Genomic DNA, 27716 nt, shown 5'->3' on the forward strand with positions numbered 1-27716 from the left:
ACACAATGTTCTGTCAGTTCATCTGATTTGAAAGAGATGAAGAGTTTATGATCCAACAGAACAGGTGATTCTCTAGTAGAAGCCAATACCTAATGGCAAGCGTTACACCTAACGCTGTTCATAAAATCAGACCTTTCATATGTCTTCAGAGACTTTAACTCCTGGGTTTATAAGCTTTACTAGTCAAATATTGAATTTTACCTCGATGCCCTTGCCATAGTTATCAATGGGCTATCAGTTAAATAGCAGCAAACTAATCTCCGTGCACCCTGTTGCAATAGCTGCTATGTACAGTGGAATTAATGATTTGCTCCTTGTAGGCGAGGGCTAAACAGGAAGGTTTGCATTCTTTATGCATTCTAGTCACTTTTATCCATCAACCAGTGCTGCAGATTAAAGATGTTGGCTCCCTTTCCTGACAGCTCCTGTAGGCTTTTGTGAAAAGGAAATAAATAGAGGTGTACCGTGCTTTTATTTTCTCATGGCTAAAGCTAAGTAGCTTCCTCTCTGCACACGTACGTACACATGCTTATACAAATGCATTGATCTATTCCATCTTCTGCATCAAATCTCAACTATACCCACCTTGGTGGGAACAGCCAACTGCCAGCTACGTGATCATCTTGGTTATTGGTGGCTTCAGTGGGCTGATCGTTTTAAAATAAGCCATGAATGATGAAAAATACAAATGTTAATATCACCCCTCTCGGCAGCCATAGGAATGGAACAAAGGCTGCCACATATTAGGGCTTCTATGCCAGCAAACACTGGTATGTACCGAGGACGGCTGCAAATAGCTGGTAGACCTTGCCAGAAGTGCCAGTTAACCAGATTTTGTGACCCATTCATCTGTTGCTTAGTGTGAATGTGCTTTACTGTACCTGTACTATACTGTACCTATACCTTACCAGTTGTTCCTCTTATCAGGTTTTGAGTGGCTTCTGATGCATAGCTGTCTAAACCTTTTGGACTGCAAGGTTGTTGGCTGGTCTGTTCTGGGAAAGTTAAAGCCCATTGCAGTGAAGAGGCTGGTGGTTATTTTAAGTTGGCTGGTAATGGAGGAGCGATTTAGTAAGCTAGAGTGCCACTAGCAATGGGGACAGGGAAACCAGCCCACTATAAATGTGACCGAAGGAACATGTAATAAAAGACCACATTGCAATGCTTAAATAAAAGGGGAGAGGGAAGGCGGATGCCAGAAGCTGAAGGGTCAGTATGGCCCCAGAGGAAGACAGGAGCTATGAAGTTAAGGTAAAATCCAACCAGAGAGCCCTGCAGTTTAGAGTATTTGTTTTCATAGAGGAGAGAGGGATTCCAGTGGAATTTTTTTTTCAAGATTTCATTAAGTCTGAGAATTTAGTGAAATTGTTTTGTTTCTCTCGCTCCACTTTAACATCCTCAGGAGAAAGGGAGCATTTCAACTGCCCATTGGCCCCACCCCACCCCACCCGATATAAAACCCCTTCTCTCCTCTACTTCTGCCCTCGAGGCTCCTCTGTCAGGATGAGGCAGGGCATTCCTGGTTTTAGGGAGGCAGCAAAATAATAGCTCAGCCAGGACTTTTTTTTTCTCACCAGAATTGTAGAAGTAGATGGGGTGGGAAAGAAAAACTACCATGGACAGCAATGGCGAAGTCAGCACGAAAACTCCTAGGCTGGGCTATCTCTGTCCATGTGCTTCTGCTTTTCATGCTCTGATAGAGTCTCATGAGTCATCCGCTAATTAAATAAATGAACACCCATCCCTTTGTGCCTATTGTCTCTTTAAACGAGTTATGCAGTGTGTCTGTTTCCCTGGGCCTATTGATCCTCTTCATGCTGAGAGAAAAAAATTAACTTCAGCCATAGGACTCAATCAGTTCAGCTAATCGCTGGCACTGAGCACTAAAAGCTCTCCAGCTTTCCTCCCACAGATAGTGCTGCCCTCTCTAATGCAATATGTCTAGAACGAGCAGGTGTTGCTGCTGTAGGTTTGAGCCTTGTCAAAAACAGAACAAAAGCATGCAACAGCAGTGCTGAGCTAGCAGCAGGGAAAGGCCTTGTTGTGGGATTGGGACGAGAAATCTCATGAAAACCAATTTTCTTATGAGATCCTGCCTTTGCTGGTCATGGCCAAAATGTAAATGCTGCAAGAAAGGTGTTTTGGTAGGGAGACTTCTGGGCTTTTGTGTCTCAGCCCAGCCCAGCCAAGCCAGGACATTCAGTGGAAGGAGAATGCTTTTTTCATGCTCCTTAATCTGTTGTGTTTTGAACCTCCCCACAAGAAGGCTCCAGTCCAGTGTCAAAACTGCTGACCCTTTGGGCATGGGTCCACCTTGCCCAACCCACCACCATAATTAGTCCCTTTGTTGGCAGACTCAGCAGAGAGGGCAAGGACGGAACGGTCCATGCACTCTGAAGTCCCCTTGCAAGTGGTTCCTCCTGGGCAGGATACAGTTCTGTTTGTGCACTTCCAGAGAAGCTTGCATGGCCACTGCCATGCTGTAGGTCTTCTGTGGCTAGATGGAGAACGCCCTGCTCCAGGCATCTGTCATGAGATGTTAACTCCTCGTCCCGCTTTATGCTTTACTTTGGTTTTACGTGTGTATTTTTGAAAGATTCTGCTTGGCTTTTTAATCTGCGCCACTCTTTGGGACAGGCACCATATGGTCGTGTGTGTGCACAGCACCTCACACAGTGAAGCCTTGATCCTGATTTGTAGCACTGCTGATGACAGATGTAGTAAATAATTGGTCATCCAGTTCTGTTTACATAATGCAGGGCTATATGGTTCCTTTTTAAACATAAATGGAGCTAACCATAAATGGCCTAACTTTCAATTGTCAATGTCTCAGAACATGCAGAATTTTCTCTGTGCACACATCTTGAGGACCAGAATGAAATCCTACCATAGATCAAAGTAACGGATGCACTAGAAATGCTTCCAATAATCTCCTGACCTTCTGATACCTGGCCAATTTATTATAATTCATTCTTCTCTCCACTGGCTCCTGGAGTTCTGTTTTGTTGCATGCCTCTAAAGTAAAAACCTTTTGACAACACAAATTAATCCTGCAGCCAAAAGACCCTATTGGGCCATAGCAAAACACGTGCTGTTTAGTTGCCCTGTGGGCTTAAAAACACTAAACAAAATTGACCTACAAAGCAGAAATCGGGCTCTGTGTTTTATTGTGTGCTATCAGGCAGCTGCCAATGGGACTAACTTTTCACTAAGCAGCCTGATTCTTATCTGACCTGACACTGAGTGGCAGGAGTGGGAATTTTAGTGAACAGTGTAAAAATCCTAGTACTAGTGCAGAAAATACAGCCAGTTCTCATACTACACAGAGAGAAGAGAACTAGGGGAGCAGTGGATGATTATTTAGTTAACGAGATGTTCTCCACTTCATGTTTTGTTTCCTTTCTAGATGACTAATGTGACCAAGGAGTACTGCCTGCAAATTATCAATCAGTTTGAACCGTGTCTGGAGAACAAGAAGCAGCGGGCTCTGGGAATAGACGGTAAGTTGGTTTTTGCTGCTGTTCTGGAAAATGCCCAATGGACGGTAAATGCTAGTTCGAATTTGACACTTGTTTGAGTACTGTATGGTGTCACCTTGCATAGGGGATGCTTTGTCTGTGCTTTTCCGTTAATGTTGTTGACGTGGGCTGGGATTTTCAAAGGAGCCTAAGGGAGTTAGACACCCGGAGGGATGAGGCTCCTGTCATTGCAAGTCAATGGAGGTTGGATGCCTGTCTGTCATTTATGCCTTTGAAAGTCTCTCCCCAGGTCCTACTGAAATGCAATGGAATTTGGCACTTAACTCCCCTAGGCATCTGTGACAATCCCAGACAAAGTGTTAATCCCCCTCACCCCCCAAAGAACAACAAATGTTAGAGTGTTAATAAAACCAGTGTTCTGAGCATGTGTCGAAATTTACAATGGGGGTGGTAAATAATGTTGCCCCAAGAAGCACACTCTCAGCAGGTCCGGTGCTGATGGGCTCTCACTGAACACCAGGTGCTGCACTGAACAAGACTTCAATGGTGGCCAGGTGGTACAGGTTGCTTTAGGGCTGATTCTGAATCCCTTACTCAGTACAGTGGCCCCTTTATCCACGGTGGTCCCATCAACTTCAAAAGCAAACAAGGAGTGCTAGTCAGGCCCTGGAAATATTGTTTGGCAATAGATTGGGTGGGAAGTGTCTTGAGCTATGTTTCAAAAAAAAAAGCCGTAATATGCACATCTGTGGCTGTGTTGAACTAATGCAGAATGGCCAAGTATAAATTGGTACAGTCTGTTCTTCAACCCAGATGAATGGGGTAGTTTCCAATACCTGGAGTCGCCTCTTTGTCGTTGGTGAAGGATGGTTCCTATATAATGGATTCAGGTCTCTCCTGCTCTGGGGACTGAAATCGCTGTTGCCCTTTCCCTTTACGGCAGGTAAAACACTCCATTCGGGATGTGTTGTGCTTTACGCCCACTTCACCTGAGTGTGAGAACAGAGAATTGGGTCCATCAGCTTGGCTGCCTTGTGATTGGACATTAGCCTGATCTTACCTGAGACTTAGACATGTTAGACAAGAAGGGATTATTGTGATCATCTCATCTGACCTCCTGCATAACAGAGTAATTCCTGCAATGAACCCAGGTTGTCTGAGTGAGAGAGAACATCTGACTTTACTCTCATTATGTTTTAACACAACTTCTCTTCCTTCTTACCCTTAAATTCAAAGTGCATGGGAGTTACTGCTCACTCCTGGGCTCTGAAGACAGATTGCACAGATATTAGCGACATTGGATTGCCTGTTAGGGTCTATAAGCATTGCTTATGAAGAAGTCAAGCCTATGAGCAACAGTACTTACCCCTAACAGGCAAAGCATAGACTGTGGGGTCACCTTGACAAGAGGCACAGAACTACGTTACTCACGGCTGGTTGTGCTGCTGTGAGAGATTCTGGAGCACAGGTGTTACTCTACCATGAAATGGAAGTCTAGCACAGGAGCCAGTAGCTTGGTCCTCATTTGAGAAGTTATTGCAGAGGGACTCCATATGATTTCTTTCTTACTTTTTATATATACAGTTTCTTATGGATGGAAAAGATGCTCTTGTGCTTAAGGCACAAAATAGGGAGGCAGACTTGGTGTCTACTCTTAGCCAGTGGTGAGCTGGAGCTGGTTCGCTAGAACCGGCTGTTAAATTCCACGAGGGACAACCGGGCCTAAAAAGGCTTCTAAATTTAACCGGCCAAAAGTGGCGCCTTAGGTACCGACTCCATTTTCCAAGGGGAAAATTTGGTGGGTGCAGAGCACCCACCGGCAGCTCCCCGCCCTACCCCCAGCCCACCTTTGCTCTGCCTCCTCCCCTGAATGCGCTGCCCCGCTCTGCTTCTCCGACCCCCCCCCCCGGCTTCCCGCAAATCAGCTGTTGGCACGGGAAGCCGGGGTGGGCTGAGAAGCCGGCGGCGGCTTCGCACTCAGGCCCAGGGAGGTGGAGGTGAGCTGGGGCGGGGGGACGCGAGGAAGGCTGCCCACGCCGCAGCATGTAACCGGGGGGGCTCAGGGGAACCACTCCCCGCCCCAGCTCACCTCCGCCACCCTCGGCCCGAGCGGGAAGCCGCTGCCTGCTTCTCAGCCCTCCCAGGCTTCCCGCTGAACAACTTATTTGCTCTGCACCCACCAAATTTCCCCCTGGGTGTTCCAGCCCCGGAGCACCCAGGGAGCCGGTGCCTAAGGCGCCACTTTTGATGGGATCAGTGGGGGGAGCGGTCGCTCCCCCTGCTCCCCGCCTAGCTACGCTCTCCCACCCCTAGAAGCCAGAGGGACCTGCCGGATGCTTCCTGTGAGCTGCCCCAGGTAAGCACTGCCGGGACTCCCCACCTCGCCCTCCAGTAGGTCCATCTGGCTCTTAGGGGTGGGGTGGGCACCCACTACAGTGGCCCACGAGACCCTCCTGCCCAGTTCTGGGGGAAGTCAGGGGACAGGGGAGGGGGTGGATGGGGCAGGGGTCATGGAGGGGGCATCAAGGAACGTGGGGGGTTGGATGGGGCAGGAGTCCCAGGGGAGTGGGGGTGGGCAACGACCCCCTCGTGGGGTGAGGAGGGAACTGGTTGTTAAGATTTTGGCAGCTCGTCACTGCTCTTAGCTCTGTGCCAGATGCCCTATATACCCTTGGGTTTAGATTAGTCTCTGTCAGTTTTCCCACCTGCAAATGGGAGTAATAATAACTCTGACCTCCATTCTTCCCAGGAGGCTGTAAAGCTTCACTTCGCTAATCTTTTATGAAGCACTTTGAGATCCTGGCGCTACAGAAGCACAGAGCATTGCTCTTTATTATTGTGGTTTGAAAATATAAAACAAGTGCTTGGGGTAGTTGACTGAGTTTATGATGAAACATGCTCTATTTCTCCGCAACTTTTTATTGATAATTGGTTGCAGTTCTAAGATCCTACCTGGTATTGTCCAAGCTTTTGGTCTGCCAAAAACTGCTGAGAGAGAGAGAGAGAAAGTCTGGTAAATGTCTTGTCTGGGCTGCCTATCTAGGAAATACACCTGTCCCTGTTTTGAAATGTGCAGAAGACTGACAAGTTATGTATATCCAGGACTTTTGTTTGCAGGCATTGCAATTATTGCAATTCTTTCTGCTGGTCTACACATCTCATTTACCCATATCTTATCCCAGGACTTGATTTTGAGAGCCTGAATGCCTAATCAAATAGCTAATATATTTGGGGAGGAGGGATTGAGAACACACTTTATAGATTACTAGATTTTGCTGAGGATGGACAATAGCCAGACCTGAGACTAATGAGTGAGCTCCAGGAGTTATTTTTCATTAGGATGAAGACAGGATGGAGAGGGACAAAGCCCCTCTGTTTTGCTCAGATAGTGTCTGAGGGGGGCTGTGTAGGGCTGTTTCCCAAGCATTCTCCCTCTTACTCCATTACCTTTTTTAAATTGGCATCTTCTCAGGGATTCTTCATTCTTTCAGGGAGTTCATTCTTCAGGGCTGTCCACTCTGGCACGTCTAGCTAGCCCCATGTCCTCTAAATGTTTTTTTTTTAATTCACACAGGGGGTTGTGTAATCTTATAACCTCCTTAGACTTCAGAATGCTGCTGCTTCATTTATGTAATCTAGTATAGAGTTGTTCTTTTCATGGCTTTGTGTTCTCTAGACTTTAGGTCTCTCTTGCCCTCTATAAAGGCTAGCTGGAAGAGGGCTAGCTAGAGAGACTGGACTGTAATAGTGCTGAAGACAGAAGTCCTCTGTTTTTCCTCGGAACCAGTATGGACACACGCAATGCAGTGCAAGTTCCCTGCCAATGACTTGGAGGGCCCATTCTCTCCTGGTGATCTGTTGAGATTGCCAAGTAGGGATCTAATTTATGTCCTCTGTAGTTGGTGGCTTCTTGTCATGTGGCACCTGACTAGTAGGAACTGGATAATTTTAATAGGATCATGGTTTGCTGCTGAGCAAAATAAAGCACCTTGTGTGACAGGAGGCTTTCCTGAGAATGGAGTCAAGCTCTCGAGGTCTTCGTTTCACACTGCTGACAGCATCCCGAGGCATTCATTTTTCTTCATTCTAGAGCTGACGGACACAGTTAGTGTTAGCTAATTACAGCAGTTTCAGCATTAAACTTCAGCAAGTGCATGAAACAAGCACCAGGGCCAGTTCACAGGGGGCCCAATTAGCGATACACAGAACCGCTCCTTCAGCAGTCAAATCTATCATCCAGAATGAGGGAATGATTAATTTGCTGCAAGCAGCTGGTACTATTTTTGCTAGTGTGCAATACATCCTATTGATTTTTCATCCTAGCTGATCTTACTTGGGTAGCCTCTTGCTTTTACGCAAACTATGGTAATGGTTTGCTGGAGGAGGTGTTCTGATCATGATATGTTCAATTCTCTTGCAAGCTGGCCTAAAGCTGCCGTGTCTTAGTGTTGGCTACAGGAGTTATGAGCCTGCTGATTTGAAAGTGACTCCCTGCTACATTGCATTCAACACAGGCCATCAAATAGGGTGAAATCTTGTTATCAATAGTTGGTGGAAGTGGGGTGGCTAGTGCTATTATTGGGCCTGATTGCTTATTTCTGTTTGAGACATGTTTGATGGAAAGAGAAAATGCTACAGTGCAAACATTATGCTCCCCTCTACTGAGATAGTCTTGAGATAGCAGTGTGACTTGCCTATGTAGTTCGTTGGTATTTTTGCAGTTCTTGCAAAGATGTTGTTTTTAAAGAAAAATCTAAGTGGTATGAATGCAAATCAAGCAAATAATGATTTAATCAATGAAGATCAGGTGTCAGTTTATCTGCATAGATCCACAACTGAGCAATTAAATACAATAATAATTAGTGAACAATTGTTTTTCTTTCAACATGTATTAAACCAGTTACTCTTATGGAAAAGTTCCTGTTATGTTTAATAGGAATTAAACCAATTGGGTTCCACAGAAATTACTTTCACATATAGAATGTTAATAGATAATGAGAACCTTTTCTGTAGGTGGTATTTGAATTTTCTGTTGCAGGAACAGAATTCTCTGTTACATTCTGTAGCAGTGGTCCCCTGGGGGGAGCACTGAAGAATGTTTTGGGCGGATGCATCGGGCCCCGGGCCAGCCCCCATGGGGGGCAGGGAGGGAGCACCGCCAAGCTCTTCTCTCAGCCTCAGCTTCTCTCTGCCCCCAGTCCAGTTCCTCCCCCATCCCCAGTTCTGCCCCCAGCTCTGCCTTCAGCTGAAACTCCTCTGAGCCAACTGTGCAGTAACAGAAGGGGACATGGACTGATTCTATTACTGGTAAGGGAGGGGAGTGACAGGAAATGTTTGGGTACCACTGGTCTACGGGATGGCTGGAAAGCCTATAAAATGGTTACTGTTCTCCATTACATCCTATAGAACTCTTCCATAAGAGTAGCGTGACCTAACTTTAGTTTTTGAACCTTCATGCTACGTCCGATAGAATTGTATGGAAAGGGAGGACACAGCTGAATACAACTGACAGTCTCTACTAGGAGTGTTATTACATTTTTGCAAGTCTTTGTGAGAACTTGCAGACTTTTGTTCTGAAGGTGAAACTTTTGGCATCTAAGATGGCATAGACAGGGATTTCCCTTGCAGGAAAAAATAAAATCCCTATGGAGACAAACATCTGAAAAATTGAGCTTTTCCCATTTGTTGCCTTCGTTTTTACCAGCAAAGAGGTGTCTGAGCTAAAATGACTGTGTTGCACTCTTTTTTTAATTTTACACAAGTGTTTGCTTCTGGTCTGGTCTGACTTGTTTTTTTTTTCTTTTTTCTTTTTTCCCCCATGGTTTCTAGGCAGGGAGGATTGCCTGGCTTTGCACACCATTGTAAAAACTTAACAGCACTTAGTGCTTGCTCATGGGATTACTTGACTACTTAAAGTTAAGCCTGTGTTGAAGAGCCATGCTTTTGTTCAGAGCCTACCCAGGCAGGGACTGCACTAGGGCTAGGTTGAGGCTTTGGAGAGCTGTCTCAGGGTGGATTATTCAGCACTTAACTACCAAAGTTCTCATTGTAGCCTGTGTTTAACAGCTCAGTTTAATAAGCATGTTTAATTAACACTCAAAGTCAGAATTTGAAGCCAGCAAGAACCATCATAAAGGAAATGTTTTTGCAGCAATTTATCCCCAAGTTAATTTTCTCTGCAGCTTGAAGGCCAGTATTGGGAGGCTGATTCAGATTGTTTCTGTTTTCATTTCCTGGGTAGTCCTCTACTCTGTGACGGACTGATGTATTGTTTCACTAGAATCATAGAAGATTAGGGTTGGAAGAGACCGCAGGAGGTCATCTAGTCCAACCCCCTGCTCAAAGCAGGACCAACCCCAACAAGTGAGCGTGTTAATTCATTTAGGAGGTAGCAGCATCTTCTTATAGTCCCCACTTTGCTTATGGACTAGTGAGAGAGATGTCAGGGGAATGATTCATGGCAAAGCAGAGATTCCAGGGAATAAAGTCTTCATTGTTGTGGAGAGCTGTTAAGACCCAGTTGCAAATGGGGAACATGCAGCATTTCAGTGGAGTTGAACAAAAGGGATTTGTGGGACGCTTAGGATGGAAGTTATGGTTTTTACTAATCCTCTGTCCTGCACGTACTGGGATGTGAGGCAACAGTTTCTCAACTATGGGAGAAAATCAGCGTCCCAAAGCTACTTCTCCAGTCCCTTCTTCCCCCCGTGTTCCCCCAAGTCTGTAAAGGGACGTACAAAAAGATGGCATGATGGATCATTGTGCAGTGTCCTTCAAGGCAAGGAGTCTGCATGATCAACAAAAATTCCATCGCTTTGGGAAGCTAATTCTTCAGGTAGCATCTCTGTGCCTAGTCCAGCTGATGAGCGGCCTGGTGCCAAATCCACAGTATTTCAGCGACCTGCAAGCTTGATAAAGATACAGACAATAACATATGTGGAAATGTGGTGGCCCGTTAAAGTCAGGGATTCAAGTATGGCTTCTGCAGGAGCCAGGCAGAAGGGCAGACCAAGAACCAATGCACAGCCATGCCAGACAGGTTGGGGGCTGAGGCTTTCTCAGGAAGGCTCTCATGGGAGTTGGAGGAAAGAGAGGAATCCTTTCACGTTGTCCCTGGCTGTGGCCAGGCATCGGAGACTGTCTGCATGGATGACAGTAACCCCTGCAGCTGTTACTCTCCCTCTGCATGTAGGAGAATGGCCGGTGCAGCTATGTAATCATGGCTCAACTAGCCAGAAACCTTCATACTCCGGACACTGTGGTGCAGGGAACACCTGAGGAACAGCATGATGCCAGCAGCCCCTGAGAGAGTGGTCCTCAAATCCTGCCTTTCTTTGTGGAGTGAACCCACACTAGATTTGCCAAGTTAAGGGGGCAAGGTTTGGTCCAGACAATCTCATATGACCCTTACTCCTGACATGCAACACTGTTCTCTCAATATCAAATTCCTGACTGGGGGGCCTCTGAATGAGCCAAGTAGAAGTGTGGCTTTGTCATGTCCCCAAGGGACTGGAACGAGACTCCCGTCCCCCAAACTCATCTCACTGATAAGCAAAGGTCTCCAGAGGCTTCCATCTGCTCAACCCTTGGCCAGCATCTGTTTAATGAAATTAACCTGAATCATCAAATCTAGGCAGTAAAGAAACACTGCAGCCCTCTGTGCTGCAGAAGGCAGTCCAGGGCAATGTAGAAGGCAACCAGGAGAGATTCCAGACACCTTTTCCCTTTAACAATACATCCTCAGAACTAATTATCAGACTCTAGCCATGTGACAGTTTTGAGTTCTGTCTATTCTGGGTCTGGATTTTTTTGTTTTTATTTTTTTTTAACTACAGACTTTCAAGGTGAATGTAAAGATGCGTTCAGGGACTAGTTACTCCGAAGGTTACAGCGACAAATCTGTCACAGCCCAAGTACAGACACAAAGTCAAACAGCAGCACTGTTGGGAAGATTAGGATATAGCTAGACCAAGCAGCATCAGAGAGCTGAAAAGATACAGAAGCCACAACTGAAAAGTAAAAGGAATATTAAGACAGGCCGATGGAAGGTTTAAGGACTTGTATGTTGTGTCTGAACTGGTATTTAAGACCAATTATCAGCTGTTTGTAGCTTTATAGTGAGTTTGCCAAAGAGAAAGCATCCGCTGCCCTGGATGGAATGCTAGAATTTTGACAGTGCCAAATAGATTTCAGATTCTTAATATAGTAATATACTTAGGAGTTCTGTAACTCTGACTTGTCTTGCAGCCTTTCACTTCCAAATCTGACATTTGGGTCAGCTTTTCTAGTCTAATTAAATCTCCATAGAGCTGGCTTGCTACTGTATTGGAAATCGTGAGTCAGTTGTGGCATATACTGTCCACAGAGGACATTAATTGCTGGAAGTCAGTCGTGGAGATAACCCAGTTGTTCGATAGGAATTAGGATTAGTATCACAAATGGAACCTGGACACACTCTGTCATGAATGATGAGAAGAAACTGTGGGCCAAAGTACACAAGCCTAAATGAACCTGATCTGAATTAATACTGTGACATAAAACCAGGTTACTTTCACATAGCTTCCAGTTCTGTTGCCCACCTAACTTTGTGTCACACAGGCCACCCATCATAGAATCATAGAATCATAGAATATCAGGGTTGGAAGGGACCCCAGAAGGTCATCTAGTCCAACCCCCTGCTCAAAGCAGGACCAATTCCCAGGACCAAATCACTTCTGTTATGATTTATTGCTTCTATTTTTCAAGCACCGAGATGCTAGGGCCCTGTGCTGCTAGGTGCTGTGCAAACATGTAACAAAAAGACTGTATTTGCCCAGAAGAATTTACATTTGAAGTCTAATAGTAACACCTAACCAGAGCTGAATCAGGTTAGTAACACCTAACCTGGACTGGCTACCTTTTGGAGAAAAGATCTCCATCCTGATCCTGATCCCCTTGGCCAGAGTTATCCCAATTAATTCATAACAAATTTTGGAAGAGATATTTAATCTCCTGCTTCAGGGTTAAGCCAGTCTCTAATTATTAGAGACCAGGATGACAGTTTACCCCACATATGGTACTGCAGGGGTTCTTTGCACCTTCTTCTGAAACATCGTCTACTGGCCACACCTGGAGCAGGATATTGAACTAGATGGACCTTGGGTCTGGTCTAGTTTGGCAACTTCTAGGTATGTGAAAGATGGCAAGAGCAACAAAGTGTTACCCTTCTGGAAGCGCAGAGAGATATGTGAGCGAGACCATTCTGAGCTGTTGTTCAAATCCCACTGAGGGGAGTAAAACAACATTCGTAGGGACAGCCAGGATGGATCAAATGGATCCGAGGATCAGGGGTCTATCTCGTGTAGTATCCTGGCTCCAACTGTGACCCACACCACATGCTCCAGAGAAGGTGCAAGAACCCTGTATTGATATTTATGGGATCACCTTCCCCTGAAGAAGGTTTCCCATTAATCCCCAATAGGATTCATGCCCTGAGGTAGAGAGGTTTATATTCCTTCCAAAATGTATCTTAAAATCGTTGCTCTTGAAACTCTGAATGTTCTTCTTATCAGTATAAATGTTCATTCCTTTATTGCATCCTGCTAAGCTCTTGGCCTCAAAATGGAGCATTTAAAAAGCGTGTTCAGTAGGGTTATAGGAGAGGGAAGGTCTAGCAACTCTGCCTAACAATCTGTCTGCAGCATAGTCCCTTTCCTCTGGGGTTAGCAGCTTCACAGCATCGTCTCTGGTGACCTCCAGGAATAACAGTGGACACTGGGAATAAACACAGAGGGAGCAGAAAAGCATGAATAACCTTTTTATTTACACTTTATAAATGCAGATATGATTGCTCTCCATGTGGGTGCATTTGTTTCGTTGTTTTCACATACCCATATGCTCAGTAATTCCCATCAGAGAGCTGTCACTTTGCAAAAGAAAGTAAGGGTTTCTGAAAGACATCATGTTGGAAAAGAACCTGAGCATCTTGTCTTGCTTCTATAGTTCCCATCATCTCAGGGACCAACATAACAAGGAGCTCTCTTAAACTGGGACTGGTTTTTCCGCAGGTCAGGGGATTGGAACCACTTGGTTTTGCCATTTGGGAGTTATTGGCCTGGTGGATGTAGAAATGTGCTCTGCATGGAACTGAAGCTGATAGGCGGCCAAAATGGTCAGTGGCCAAGGTTTAGACTACATCATTTGAAAGGATTTTGACAGCTATATGACTGTGTCTTCTCTCTGATTGCTGATTTTAAACCATGAAATTAGGTGATCTTGGTCTCCCAGTTTCTCTGCTTGCTTTTTCTTTAATCTCAATGAGCCCGTTAGACATGGAAAGAGTCAAAACTCTCCTTCCTTAGAGGTTTTTAAGGTCAGGCTTGACAAAGCCCTGGCTGGGATGATTTAACTGGGAATTGGTCCTGCTTCGAGCAGGGGGTTGGACTAGATGACCTTCAGGGGTCCCTTCCAACCCTGATATTCTATGATTCTATGAAAACCCTCCATCCTGTAAAAGGAAAACTCACCACTGCTCTCATGAGAATTTGGTGTTCAGACTGTTTCACGGCAGATGGGGTGCAGAGGGGTTTGTGTCAGACTGGTGTGTGTTGGGAAAGAGGAAGAATGTAGATAAAGGAGAGTTTATACCGAGCAATCTCTGATTCACATTCTGCTCTCAAACAGAACAACAAACGCTGTTGCTAGCCTATCGGTTTTTCCTACAGGTTTCACCAATTACACACGGAGCCCGTCGGGGGACATCTTCAATCCAGAACACTACCAGGTGAACCAGGACATGACCCAGCCTTTGAGCCACTACTTCATCACCTCTTCCCATAACACCTACCTCATGGGGGATCAGCTGATGTCTCAGTCTAGGGTGGACATGTATGCCTGGGTGCTGCAGTCTGGCTGCCGCTGCGTGGAAGGTAAAGACAGAAGGGAATAACTGTGAGGTAATCAGGAGGCTCCATAGTTCATGTGTCTCGTCTTTTAGGGAAAGAATCATGAGAGCAAAGTAGGTGGGTTGGGGGAAAGGTTTAGCACAATGTGCATTTCCTGTATAAGCAATGGCAAAACAGGGCTTCTATGATAGCAGTATTTATGGCCTCCTCGCTGGTGCACTTTCCATGACACAGCAATAGGAAGAGGCCTGAGGCCAGTGTTGTTGTTTATACTCATAAAAAATTTTGAATCCATCTTTTAAGGGAGAAGGCTCTTTTCCCAAAGCTATTCTATGCTTGTTCTCCATTTGCTGCACAGGGCTTGTGATGTATGGTTGAGCTATACCGATTCCATCTAGTACAGGGCATTGGTGCACATACACACTAGCCTGGGATTTGCAGCCATGTTGCTAAGTGGGAGGGAGTCCCCGATATGGAAAAGGGGGTCACGCTATGAAACTGTTGTGACAACCCTTGCACTCCACAATGGGTCTGTTGTTTGTTGCTGGGGAATCAATCGTGGAGTCTGTTAGCGTAAAGTATCCTGTCGGTAGCAGTACCCATGTTGTCCCTGTCTCCAAGGTCTTGACCACTATATAGAGGGTCACCGTCTCCAGGAGGTAAATATGGCAGCCTGCTCAGGTTGAGGTTTGTGAATGTGGTAACACATTCTTAGGGGAATGAAGCATTACATGGAAATATGCCTATAGGTGAGTGTAAAGCTTGGGAAATTCACTGGAGGGACAGAGGTGCTTAGATCTTGGCATTACTGCTACCCTGAGGAGCTCTGCTGAGACTCTGCTCTCTAGTCTAGTGCTGAATCCGAATGGGATTTTTACGCTTTAATATCTTTCTCCAGGAAGATATTCCTCTGCACTCACAAAAGAACATCTTCTTTGCTTGGGGCTTTCTCAACTGAAGGGATCTGGGTCAACTGTTCACAACATAATTTCATGGCAAGCAAGTGCCTGCAGAGGAAACCGCTCAGGGACCTATAGGGAGAGACACACATGAGGTGGGGGGAGGAGGCAAGCCTGCACTCAGCTGCGGGACAGTGGGGGGCAGATGCTGTGTCTGGGTCACAATGGGGAGTTGCAGGTTCTGAGCACCTTTCACAGTGGCACGGCCCCAAGTCACTCCTGGCAGGATGACACTACTGTAATGGGTGGTTATGCTGTTCAGCATGATGCGCCCAGTACCAGGAAAATCTCTGGCTCTCTTTTTAATGGGCTTGAGTCTGTCTGTCTGTCTGTCTGAATTGTCTGTTGTAACAGGGGTGGCCAAACATGCTGACTTGCTGAGCTGCATACAATGGTCTTCAGAAGTTCAAGAGTGGGGTGCACCTGCCGGGGCTTGGGGTTTCAGCCCTGCTCCTGCTGAGCTCCCCCTCCTCGCTGGGCATAAGGCCCTATCCCACCACCCTGCTGCAAGGCAGAGGTCCCAGGCCTCCTCCCTCCCTTCCTCCCCCCCGCCCATGTCTAGTAAGTGGAGAGCAGGGATGGCGTGGGGGGCTCCACGGGCTGCACTTTAACTGTAAAAGAGACACATGCAGCTTGCGAGCCATGGTTTGGCCACCCTGGGTTATAATCTATGATTCTAAGATCTAAAGATAAATGGGACCTTTTTTCCCCTCTGTAGTTGACTGTTGGGATGGGCCAGACGGCGAGCCAATTGTCCACCATGGATACACCCTCACCTCCAAGATACTCTTCAAAGATGTGATTGAAACCATCAACAAATATGCTTTCATCAAGAATGAGTACGTACCCAGCCTGTTGTTAGCTCCCTTGGTATCCCCTGGCTCCGTGGTCCTAGATCCCTGTTTAGGCAGCCTTGCTTCGTGCAAAGGCAGTATGCAAAGCTGACTCGGTACTGTATGAGCCAGACAAGCCTGCACGTGCTTGCTTCTTCCTGCAGTGAATAACTCCTGTATGGAAGGCGTAATAAGGCAGAGATGCTTGTTGGCCTGATAACTTGCCCTGTTCTATTCATTCACTCTGAAGCATCGGGCACTGGCCACTGTTGGAAGACAGGATACTGGGCTAGGTGGACCGTTGGTCTGACCCAGTAAGGCCTCTCTTATGTGGAAGGGCAAAATTTAATTAAACCACGTGGGGCTTTCCATAATCTCGTGTCTAAAAGCCAGAGACTCTAACACATTTTGACAATGAGTGCCCTGCTTATCCATGTGCCAGTAATACCAGCGTCACTGGGTGGGAAGTTGGGCAGCAAAGGGCTAGACAGAGGCAGTAGCCTGGACCTGGGTTACTCAACCCATTCAAGGGAAATGGGATTTGTCTGAGTCCAGGATCTGGCAGGAGACCAGAGAATCACCAGGGGGGAAGATGTTTCATACAGCTGACCGTACACACAACCTGCACTTACGATGTGAGGAGTTGGGATTCTCTGTTTGGATATTGAGATGAAAGGGCAGGGCAGCCACCCAAGTGTCCCTGTAAAGGATGCTGTGAAAGGCAGGGGACCGGTGCCTATGACAGTTATCTGTTTTGTTTTGTTTTGTTTTCTCTTTCCTTGAATTTTTGTCAGATGAAGCAACGTGCCTGCTGAAGAATGCTGGGGTTGGGGTACAGATGGGTGTTTCAGTTAAGCTTCCCCTGTTGCACAGCTGCTTTCTGAATTACCTCTACAACATGTGCCTGTGTGCAATGAAGAGTGGTTATTGTACTTAGTAACCCTAAGTAGGCAGGGACTGTTACCTGATGCTGAAAATCTGTTCCTGGGTCCTCTGTGTTTGCCTGGTCTGACGTTTTCTACAAAGCAGCAAATCTGATGAGCGCGTGAGCAAGGTGTGAGAGCACAAGGCTTTCACGCAGTTCCGGAGACCTGTATAACACCGCACTGGGAACATCTGGGTTTCCAGTATCACACCCATCTTTGTTCTCTGCCAGAGAGACAAAAAGCTGTGCAGAGCCATTGTAACCCCAGAGCCCGTACCCCACAGTATATGTCTGCTGCACCCCAAACACAGCCATGCTTGGCCTTTTCTCCTGATCTATAGTTCTGGGAGTGTGGAAGTGGTATGTGTGTGGGGAGAGTTATAGCAGCTTGTTCCACAACTGACTTCCAGGAACCCAAGCAGTTCACCAAACCATCTGCTTGGGTAGAGCAAACTCGTTACATAGACTTGTGCTTCTCCAGAGTAGCTTACACAGAAAAGCCCTGGTAAGTTATGGCCACTGTGGACAGCAACAACTAGCTATTGACAAAAGCTGCACTGTGGGGTGGAGTGGTATAAATATTCCCGTGGAAGGATATGCGTGTGTGGTGGGAAGGCCTGCACCTCAGGCAGCTCCAAAACCCCAACCTGCATAAACACTAGACTCTGTAGCACACTTCTGCAGAAGCTCCAATGTGTTCAGGGCCATGTTTCCTCCCCATTATGTTCTTCATGGTGTTTAGCTTCTAGGCAGTGGATGTTTTCAGCTGCGTCCCATACCACCGACCATCTTTGTCTTTTCACTGGAGGGCATGGCGTGCCTCAGAGGAGAGAGCGTTCGGGGAGGAGGTTCCTGCTGACACTAGCCCTTACTTGGTACTTTTTAGAGCAGGCCCATGGGTGCTGATTCCGCAGTTTTTGGAGGTTTCAAAACTTGTTTTCATTCCGCACTGGAAGGGAAGCCAGACCTTCTTAACGTGTCTGCGAAACAGAACTGAGTCAAGATGTCCATTTTCTGATCAAAGCCCAAGCTTTTCTATTCAGCAGGGCAGGTGACACAGCCGGTACTTGTATCCCACCATCTGTGTTACTTTCTGAAATCACACTTTAAAAAAAATAATAGGTCTTTGCGTGTCCCAGAATCGTGTCCCCTGTAAGCTAAACAGAAATCCATCTGGCTTTGGTTTATATATAGTGCCGATCACCTTGGTTTCAAATTCTATGAATCCTTCTTGACGAGTTCTAAGGAGTGCAATGTGATTTCCCAGCCTCAGCCAGAAGGACCCAAAAATAGATGCTGAAAATGAAAAATAACCCTGGAAATTGATTGCCCTTTACACGATGCTGTCTGGGTTGTTAGACCTTGATAATGAACTTGTTTTGGCAGTAGTTCCGTGTGTGTGTGTGTGTGTTTCTTTTTGGTGGTCTTTTCTTATCAATAATCTAGAGTTAAGCTTCAAACTGAGTCCTGTAACCATGTGCTGTTGTAGGTGGTCCACATAGCTTTGATGCTGTTCCCTTTTGGGTGCAGTGTAACCCTTGGGAGCAATCTGGAATTAATCTTTCCAAATCCTAAAACTTCTGGCTATGTTTTCCAGTATGGAAAAAAATAGGAGAACTCTAGATCTGGTCCAAAGCCCACTGAAGTCAATAGAAACTCTCTCACTGACTTAAACTGATCCAAAGATCACTGCATGTATCCCCAAGAACATCCAAATGAATAGTGTCCTATAAATAGTGTCTGAGGGCTCTGGTTTGCCCACTTTCCATTTATATAGTGAGGTGGCTGATTATAAGACCTGTGGATGTCTGTGCTGGATAAATTGGGTGGTATTTCATACTGCATTTATCGAGCTGCCATCATTTTTATGAGGCTTTCCATCTCATTGTTTATCACCTCTGAATGTCTTGTCTTTGGAAGAGCGATTCATATTTTTTTTTTAATGGCCTGGAGCCCTGCCGTGATCATGAATAGAATGAGGCACCATTAGGATTTGCCTGAGTATTTGTCAACAAGCTACTTATGACTCCTGTAGCTATTACACAATTGTTAGACAATGAAAGATGCTATGAGTAAGGTGAGGCTGTTAGAGACCAGATGGATGGTAAGCGTTTTAATAGAACAATCCTGCGGGGGCAGGAATGAGAGGCTCTGCCCACTTTGTTTGATATGTTTTTTGTAAAATACTGACTGAAAATAATTTTGATTTTTTTAAAAATGACATGAAATGATGTTTGTTGCAAACCTAAAAAAACAAGTAAAAACAACTTTGTACCAGAGTGTACGATGACTAGCAGCATGGTCATGTGAATCAGATGCTGGCCTGGCATTTAGAAAAGCTTGGACAAGTCACTTTACTGCTCACTGCCTCAGTTTCCCAATACAGGATAATGATGCTGACCTTCCGTAAAAAAGCACCTGTAGATTTATGGATGAAAATCTCTAGATGAGTGACCATTAAACGTCACACTTTATATAGTGCTTTTATTCTCTCAAATCCAGGAACAATCTCCACAGAACCGCTTTGTGAGAAGCACGTAGGCAAATGTTATCCCCAGACATGAAAACCAAGATATGCCGAGAGGTTGCAATTAATTTTGGGTCTGTAACAGGACACTACCCTGTACACTGATTGGCTGAGTCAGTCCCTTGAGAGTATCAGTAACTGTCCCTAGTCAGACTGAGCTGCTGAATTGGTTGGATTCAAATGGTTCTTTCTCCATCAGCTCTGTAAAAAGCTGACTCTGCAGATGGTCTTTCCTGGTTTTTTCTTTTCCAGGTATCCTGTTGTTTTATCCATTGAGAACCACTGCAGCGTTCTCCAGCAGAAGAAGATGGCTCAGTATCTTATTGAAATCCTAGGGGACAAGCTGGACCTGTCTTCAGTGCGCAGTGAGGATTCCACCAAACTCCCTTCCCCGGAAAGTCTTAAAGGAAAGATATTAGTGAAGGTAAAAGACCTGCTTGTGTTTGCTCTCTAGCCCTCTTCTTTGGTGGTTTTAAGCTCATTCTGGGTTATGAACCCCTTGCAGCTTCACTTAAATCAGATCATTAGAGGTGCTCTCAAGTCACAGAACTTGGATCCAGATTTCAAATTACTCAAAAGGCTTGTAAAAACCCAGGCGATGACCCAGATGAAACAGTGGGGACGGTAGGAACAAGGACTGAATGTGCTTGTCATACCAACCCTTTGCACTTTCCCCATCACCTTATATCAGTGAGCAATGGAGTGCCTGTTGCTCTGTCCTTGCACCCCTGGCTGCCTTTAGTATGGTGGGGTGGCAATCAGAATTGAATGATCATCGTTCACTCAGCTCAACTAGGAGGTTCTGTTTTTAACCCAAATTAAGATAAATATGTCCGGCTGGCTCTCACTGTAAACTTGATCTTTCTGTATTTATTTTACATTTGCACAAAACATCACGGTTTCTTGCTTAGATATTAAGTTGCTCTTCTGTGAATTGGAAGATGTCACCTGTATGTGCGTGTTTGTGTTTATACAAGCTAACATTTTTCAGGCCGTTAGTTTGTGATGTTGACTCTGATGCCTCTGGGTATCTGTTGGTGGGGGGAAATAAATAAGAGATGACAGGGTTATAGGATTTAGAATCCTGGTTCCCTTCACCTGCACATGCTGTAAATTATTTTAACAAATTGTTTGTAAGAGTATTTTCTTGCACCAAGACTCTGGCTGATGTCTTTTGCGCTTCCTTGGGGGTGGAGCGCATAAGTGCTTTTAATGCTAATGACCCATTGAGAAGGATGTGTTCCTAACTGGCATGAACGGCACTCAGGCTGATGTAATATAAGAGCTGTTCTCCAATCTTTCCAGTCCAGAACCTGTTAAATATAAAGAAGTGTAGCTGTTTCAGGGAAGCCTGTGTTATCTATTGGCTCAGTAATGCATGCACTGACATGAAAACCTTACCTGCAAATCTGTCCTGGCTCATTTTGGAAATGTCCTAAACTTTTAGGTCTATTGTATGTGCTTTCTTACAGTCCAGATGAAAGGGAAGGGTGCTAATTTGGCAGGTCTTGTGGCTTCATTAGAGCACCAGGGTCAAACTTCTGTCCTTTGCTTATGGTAGCTTAAGGAGTACCTGGGTGCCCCTCAGAGGAACTCGTGTGAGAGAAGGGGTATGTTTTCTCTTGCTGAAGGGGGGCTCTGAGTGCTTTAGCCTTCCCCCATGAAAACAGTTTGCTTCTGATCTGGTCTGTTAAGAGTGGCCTATGTGTGGAGGGATGGGATGCAGACTGAAGGCTTCATTGAAGGGAGGGTTTGTGGTCTAAGCAATGTTAGAGCCAGAGAAGAGGTTTGGGGTCAGCTCCTGTCTCTACCTCTCACTCACTGAGGCACCTAGGCCAACCACTCCGCAAACTAGGACTGTTTTCCCCCCCTGCACTTTGCCCCTCGTGCATGGACATAGAATTACCTGTGCAGATGGATGAAGATGTGCAAAGCAGCATCCATTGCCTGGTTGAAAGGAGCATTTGTATTCGGTCCCTAGTTCTTTTCAAAGTCAGGGCTGTTCCATATGACTCTTCCTTAAGGCACTTGAAATAGTCGCTGCTTAAAGTAGGTTTTACCTGTCTAAATAAATAACTCTTTGACCGCAGCTAAATTCAACATCTCTGTGGAATCCTTCCAGCATCAATCAAGAGCTAATGCCATGTGTGATGTAGCCTGTAAAATTTGCCTCAGGAGGGCAGGGCCAGTCTTGGATCAACTAAGTGAAAAAAATATACAGTTCCTATTATCTATGTGTTGTGCAAGTAACAGGGCAGAGACACAGTGGGCTGCTAGCCATGACTGGCAGTAGATTCCAGGTGTGCATCCAAACCAGCCATTCTGCACTTTTTACTGGAAAAACTAAATGTATAAAAACAAAGTCTCCTGAAGTCCATGTATGTTCTTAGATTAATTCAAACATAGCAATGTAAAGGGTTGAAATAAAAATGATTTTTCTTCACCCTACTCTGAACATTTAATGGTAGGTTTCCAGTGTAGCTCATGAGGGAGGTTCATTTTACATGGTGCTGAGTGCAGGACGCAAACACTAAAAACCAAATCACTTCTGTTTGTGGAGGTTTAAATATTAATACAGTCATACAGCCTTCCTCACTACAGTCTGCCAGCCTTTCTCCTTCTCTCCAGTCCAGAATAATAATGGGTTTTCAGCACCTCTTTTACCCTGGGAATCCAAATAACTTTACAGCGGTTTATTAGTTAACTAAAACCTCTCTGTGCCCTGTGCTATACCTGTGTTGCCTGTCATATTCTTGAACTGGTTCCATGGTTCAAAGATGGGATTTTTCTTTGTGTCTTTTAACCTGCCTAGGTCTGGGTTTCATTTCTGATGCACAGGACACTGGCATCTCCATAACAGATGCAGTAGGTGAATCTCAAGACTATTAGAGTCCATTAGGTACTTAGTCAGACTTAGCACAAGTTCTTCAAATCTTGTCATCTCCCAGGCACCTGCTAACGAGAAATAACTTTCAGCTGCTTTTAACTTATTCAAGGCTAATCTATCAAAAGGGCCACTGGAAATGTCAAGGACGTTTTCAGAGATGGAATAAAACCAGAACAAATGGGATTAAGGGTAGGTTCCAGCTGTGCTATTGTAGTGCCATAGAGTAGACGCATCCTACAGCGATGGAAGGGGTTTTTCCATTGACGTTAGGAAGTCCACCTCTCAGAGAGGCAGTAGCTAGGTCAACAGAAGAATTCTTTCATCAGTCTAGCCACGTCTACACAAGGGGTTAGGTGAACCTAACTTCAGGTCTCAGGGCATGATATTTTTTCCTTGCCCTGAGCAACATAGGTAGGTCAATCTAATTTTTAAGTGTAGACCAGGCCTAATATAACACAGAATAAAGCGGAGAGATACACTGGTGAGTGAAGATATTGTGGTGAGTGCCCTGGGACTGAGATGAGCTAGGCCCCAATCATCTACTCTCTGAATTGGGATGGCCACCTGGCTTAAATCAATTAAGAGACCCACTCAAAACTTGTGCCAGTCTTTGAGGTTTGAGAAAACCCTGGGGCAACTTATTTCTACAGCTCTATTTCTCTATCCCCTGTATTCTTCACATCCTTCTCTCTTCAAGTTTCATACCCAACTGGAAATGCCCTAAGAAATTTTCCTTGTGGCATTTCTGACCTACCCCATACCAAAGAGGTGCAAGGAATCTCATGAGACAATGGTTCTGTGCAGAGGATGGACTGCCAAAGAGTGGCATGATGGTCTCAGACCAAGCCTTCACCTCAAACTGATCCAGAAATGAATGCTGCTTGCCCAGCTCCGATTCAGCCAGGCGATAAATACCTGTCTTCAGGAATAATCACACTGCAGCTGACGTTACTTATCTGTTAAATGTCCGCAGTTTCAATATGAATTACTTTACCCATGCTATTCTGGTGGAGTCAGAAATGCTGGGGCACTGGGCTGGCACACTCTGTGGTTCTGGTGGTGTGAATATTTGCTTACTAGGTCAAAGGGTTTCTGCTGGGGCTGTACAGAGTAATTGCTTTAATTGTACATGCTGAGTTTGCTTTTGTGCTGGCAAATATCAGTGACGGCCCTTTCAAATGAAATGAAATCTCTTTCCTGTGTGGACTGAATGGACAGGGCAGCTGGCGACTCAGCTCTTTAAATAATATCACCAGCTCCTGTTCTTCCTTTTGCTGCCATTTCAGCTACTGCAAATGGTGATAAGCATCCGTCGAGGAGATTTAAACTCCCATTAAATCCTGCTCATCAGCAGCAGTGATGGCTCTTAGACCAGAAGGCTCTGAAAGGTTCCATGATTCTACCCTTTCTTGAAAAAGCTCCAAGCCCAGCCTCTGTCCAGGTCACTGCCTGAAGCTGTAATTCAGGCTCATTCCCCTCTTCTTTGCTCTGTAGGTTGGGGCACACATTGAAGAATACTATCAAATCTGGAGTTTCCACTCTGGCTTGAGGTGGCTCATAGCAGCTACTGTGAGGGGCAGTAGCAGCTAGGTTTGGAGGAAAGAAAGGGAGATGGGCAGCAATGGAAGGGAAGGTATCTCCTTTAGGCAGGCAGGATAGATGTGCAAACCCTTTTCCTAGGTGTATATGTAATGTGAGAAGGAAGCTAGGCTTTTCCAAGCCATGTCCACTCACCAACGACAGATTCTGTCCCCTTTTCGGACTGAGATTTCACTGCCAGACCTTCAGAACTGCTCATTGCTCATGAGCTCCCATTGAGAACCTCTGGAGCAGCTGGACACTGAACTCTTCTGAAAATCTGGCCCCTCGCATCCGCTCTCCTCATAGCCATTTCCTTCCTGACTATGTTTCTTGCATTAGTTCAGTCCACCTTGGGATTACTCAAGGCAAGAATTACAGCAAAAGGACCAAGGAGTGGAACCCTTTCTTCCCTACAATATGGGCTAAAGGAGAGTCCTTTCTTATTCTTGAGTGGGTCACTTGACAACCTTAAACTTAATTGAACCCATGATATACTGACTCCACAGACCACAGAAAACCGGTCTGGACTCCCAGCCCTTCTCATGTCTCCAGTTGCACATTATCACTTTCCTCTCGTCATACCAAGAGATGCATGGTGACCTGCCTGTCTAAACCTTTTCGTTTTCCAGGGCAAGAAACTTCCAGCCACCATTAGTGATGATGCAGAGGAAGGGGAAGTGTCTGATGAGGACAGTGCTGATGAGATTGATGATGACTGCAAACTAATGAATGGAGATGTAAGTAAAACAGATACATGAATATAAATGTATGTTGACCTGTTCCTCTGCAGTGGGATGAATGCTGAGTTCATATGGTGTCCGGAATGTGAAATTAGGTTCAGGCGCATAGGGTTCTCAAACTTTGTGAGACTCTTTTTTTAAGGAGTGTGTGTGTGCGTGTGCGTGTGTGTGTGAAATAGAGCTGACCTGAGGGTGACAAATCTGTTTCACGACAACTTTTCAAGGCTTCAAAATCTGGGAGATCTGCATTGGAATTTGGGAGGAAAACTAAACTTTCAAATATTTTTCACAAAATCGGAATTGTCTAAATGTCTGTTTTGGTATCAAAACCTGAGGTTTTCAATTCAGGCAGAGGTACCTCCATGAGTGAGTGAGTGGGTGAGTGGCCTTGTTGTGAGGCCACCAGCCTGGCATTCCATGTGGGAGAGTCCGGTTCACGTCCCTGCTATGTCTGACTCAAAACAGAGTTGTTCACCCCAGATGACTCTGATGCAGACAGAGCAGGGACTTGAATCTGGCTCGCCCATGCTATAGAGTTAAGTTAAAAGAGTCTCACTCTTTGTCAAAAACATTGTGACACAGTCTGCATCCAAACAAAATGGTTTGGCTTTGACAAAACTGCACATTTTGGGGAAATTTTATTTTATCAAAAATGTTCTGACCATCTCTAGTATCAAATGTTCCAGATAGGTACAGATCTGGTTTATTTTTCTTTCTTCCCTGCAGAGGTACTAAGCACTTACAGCTCCAGTCACCTTCATCTGGAGTTGGGGATGCTCAGTTGTTCTGCAGATCAGGCCCACAAGGGTGGGTCTGCGTGTGTATGTGAGAGAGAGACGTACAATGCATGTATATGATCTGATTTCCAGAAATGCTGCACAACTTAATCTCCCATTGAAGTCTTTTGAGAGCTGCAAGTGTGAGAACCTCTGAAAAATCAGTCCATAAATATACATTACATGTGTCGGGGTCTATATATTAAATGTAAAAAAGATGCCCTGTGGAGGGGGTGGGAGAGAGCCATACCTACATGTGTGTCTCTCTATATATAATTTCATTGAAACTCTTAAACTTGGCACTCCATGTGTCAGAGAATAGACTGTAAAAAAGAACTGCAGCTGCTTAATCAATGGTAAATGACAGTGGGTAACAGCAGTCCAGTTGCTTTTTTCTAACTTTCCTTTGTGTGTGTGTGTGTTTTTAAGATAAAAATGTCACCTTGCAGATTCTTTGGTACCTTGGTGGGTTGTATTCTTCCAAAGTGGAGTATTCTTCCAAAAAATGTGAGCCCCCTTTCAATGCTTCCCACCCCATCTCAAACTGGGCCTTCTCTGGAGAATAATTTCCCCAGCTCTGTGGTCCTTTTATTGAGCACTTTTTGATATGTAGAATGCTGTGCTTAGTTGGCTTTAACTGTACAAAAGTGTTAAAAGGAAATAAGCTGTTCATTTCTGCTTACTTCAGCCTGAGAACACCTTATTCATTCTTTCCTTTTTAGAAGTAAAATTCTTCTGACACTTAATCTTCTGGCATGCAGTGAGTATGGCATTACAGCTTATGGAAACTTAATATAAAAGGGACAGCAGAAACCTTTAATAACATTAAACCAAGATTGCCTTGGACGTGTGTCACATTTGTGGTCCTTTATTTTTGTCCTTCAGACTATTTCCTTCTTTCCTATTATGGGTGCAATTGTTTTGTTTTAGGTCTAGAAGAGAAACTTCTCCTTAGAGCTGTGCTAGCATGGAAGGGAGCGGGGGAGGACCTTGAAATCCATCTTAAGGAGGAGAATTGGTTTTGTTTGGTTATATTTCTACTGTAGCACTCTTAATTTTTTCCCCTTAATCTTGAGATCTGCAATGTTTTGACACTTTGCTGCTATGGTTTTTGTCTCTCTCTCTCTGCCTGGCATTACGTCCATTCAAAGTGGAAGGTACTGTACACCTAGGCTGGTGGTAGAGGTTAGCCTGCCGGGCTTTACATTGTGGGATCAGTCCTGTTACCAAGGAATGAACATGTGGAGCAGGGAAGAAAAAATCGTTGGAGGGTATTGAGGTGAAAGGCAAACCAAATTGTACTAAAAGTCCCACATTCACATGAACTATACAATCCGATCCCCCTGCCTTTTATGGTTGTGTATACGGAGCAGCTAGAGATGGGCAAATCAGATAAAATAAGAGCCAATGGAACACTCCACATCTGCAGACTTCAGCCCAAATTGAACTGAACCTTTCTACTGCCATAGGCCAGGGTCATGCAGCTTGTTGTTCTTCTCCCTCCTGTTTTCCACATGCCTTTGTCTTCGTTCCCTGGACTCACCAGGGAGCACCCAGCATCAGAAAGCAACAAGGGAACCATTTCCTCATCCCTACTGGAACCAGGAAGTGTTTCAAGAGCCTGTTCTCGCGGCTTTCCAGCCTCGTTTAGTAGACAGTTCAAGTAAATGCTCACATTTCTGGATGTTGTTCAAAAGCAAACTTTTGTGACTCTCCCATTGGTAGGTTTTTTTCAAGCCGTTTTTGACACAGCTTTCAGGTGAGCTTCTGTTTGAAAGAAGGAAGTTTTCCTCCCTCAAACAGGCAGAGAGAGCTGGAGGGTAGTAAAAGAGACATTCTTCCTTATAAAGAGACTCTTCCACTTTCCCTGCTACATCTTAGAGCTAGGCACATTACTTTCCATAAAGCCCCTGTAGGCACTGCCTTGCTTACATCTTTGTCTTCATTAACTAACAATTTGTTTTAGTCTGACTTGTGCCGACATCTGGGATTCCAGATTTGCTCGACCTGGCTCGCTCTACAGTGAGGCTTTGGGAAGCATGGGAAACAACAGCTTGTTTCCTGATGGAATTAATCAGGACATTTTAAGGCCTGTTAAGCAAACACAATCTGTGAGGGTGGTGGGT

General features: G+C 45.2%; 1 protein-coding gene across 3 annotated transcripts in view; it reads left to right on the forward strand.

The window, feature by feature from the left end:
- The window catches only part of PLCH2 (phospholipase C eta 2), a 314798-nt gene that overhangs the window by 237520 nt on the left and 49562 nt on the right, over positions 1 to 27716 (forward strand). For all 3 annotated transcript variants that reach the window (XM_084651981.1, XM_084651979.1, XM_084651980.1), the window contains 5 exons: positions 3407 to 3500; positions 14183 to 14386; positions 16040 to 16160; positions 19859 to 20030; positions 24704 to 24811. In XM_084651981.1, the coding sequence (XP_084508107.1) occupies positions 3407 to 3500; positions 14183 to 14386; positions 16040 to 16160; positions 19859 to 20030; positions 24704 to 24811 (699 nt within the window). The remainder of the gene's footprint in view (positions 1 to 3406; positions 3501 to 14182; positions 14387 to 16039; positions 16161 to 19858; positions 20031 to 24703; positions 24812 to 27716) is intronic.

Source organism: Lepidochelys olivacea (assembly GCF_965140295.1).
Source record: "Lepidochelys olivacea isolate rLepOli2 genome assembly, chromosome: 18".
NCBI classification, from domain to species: Eukaryota; Metazoa; Chordata; order Testudines; family Cheloniidae; genus Lepidochelys; species Lepidochelys olivacea.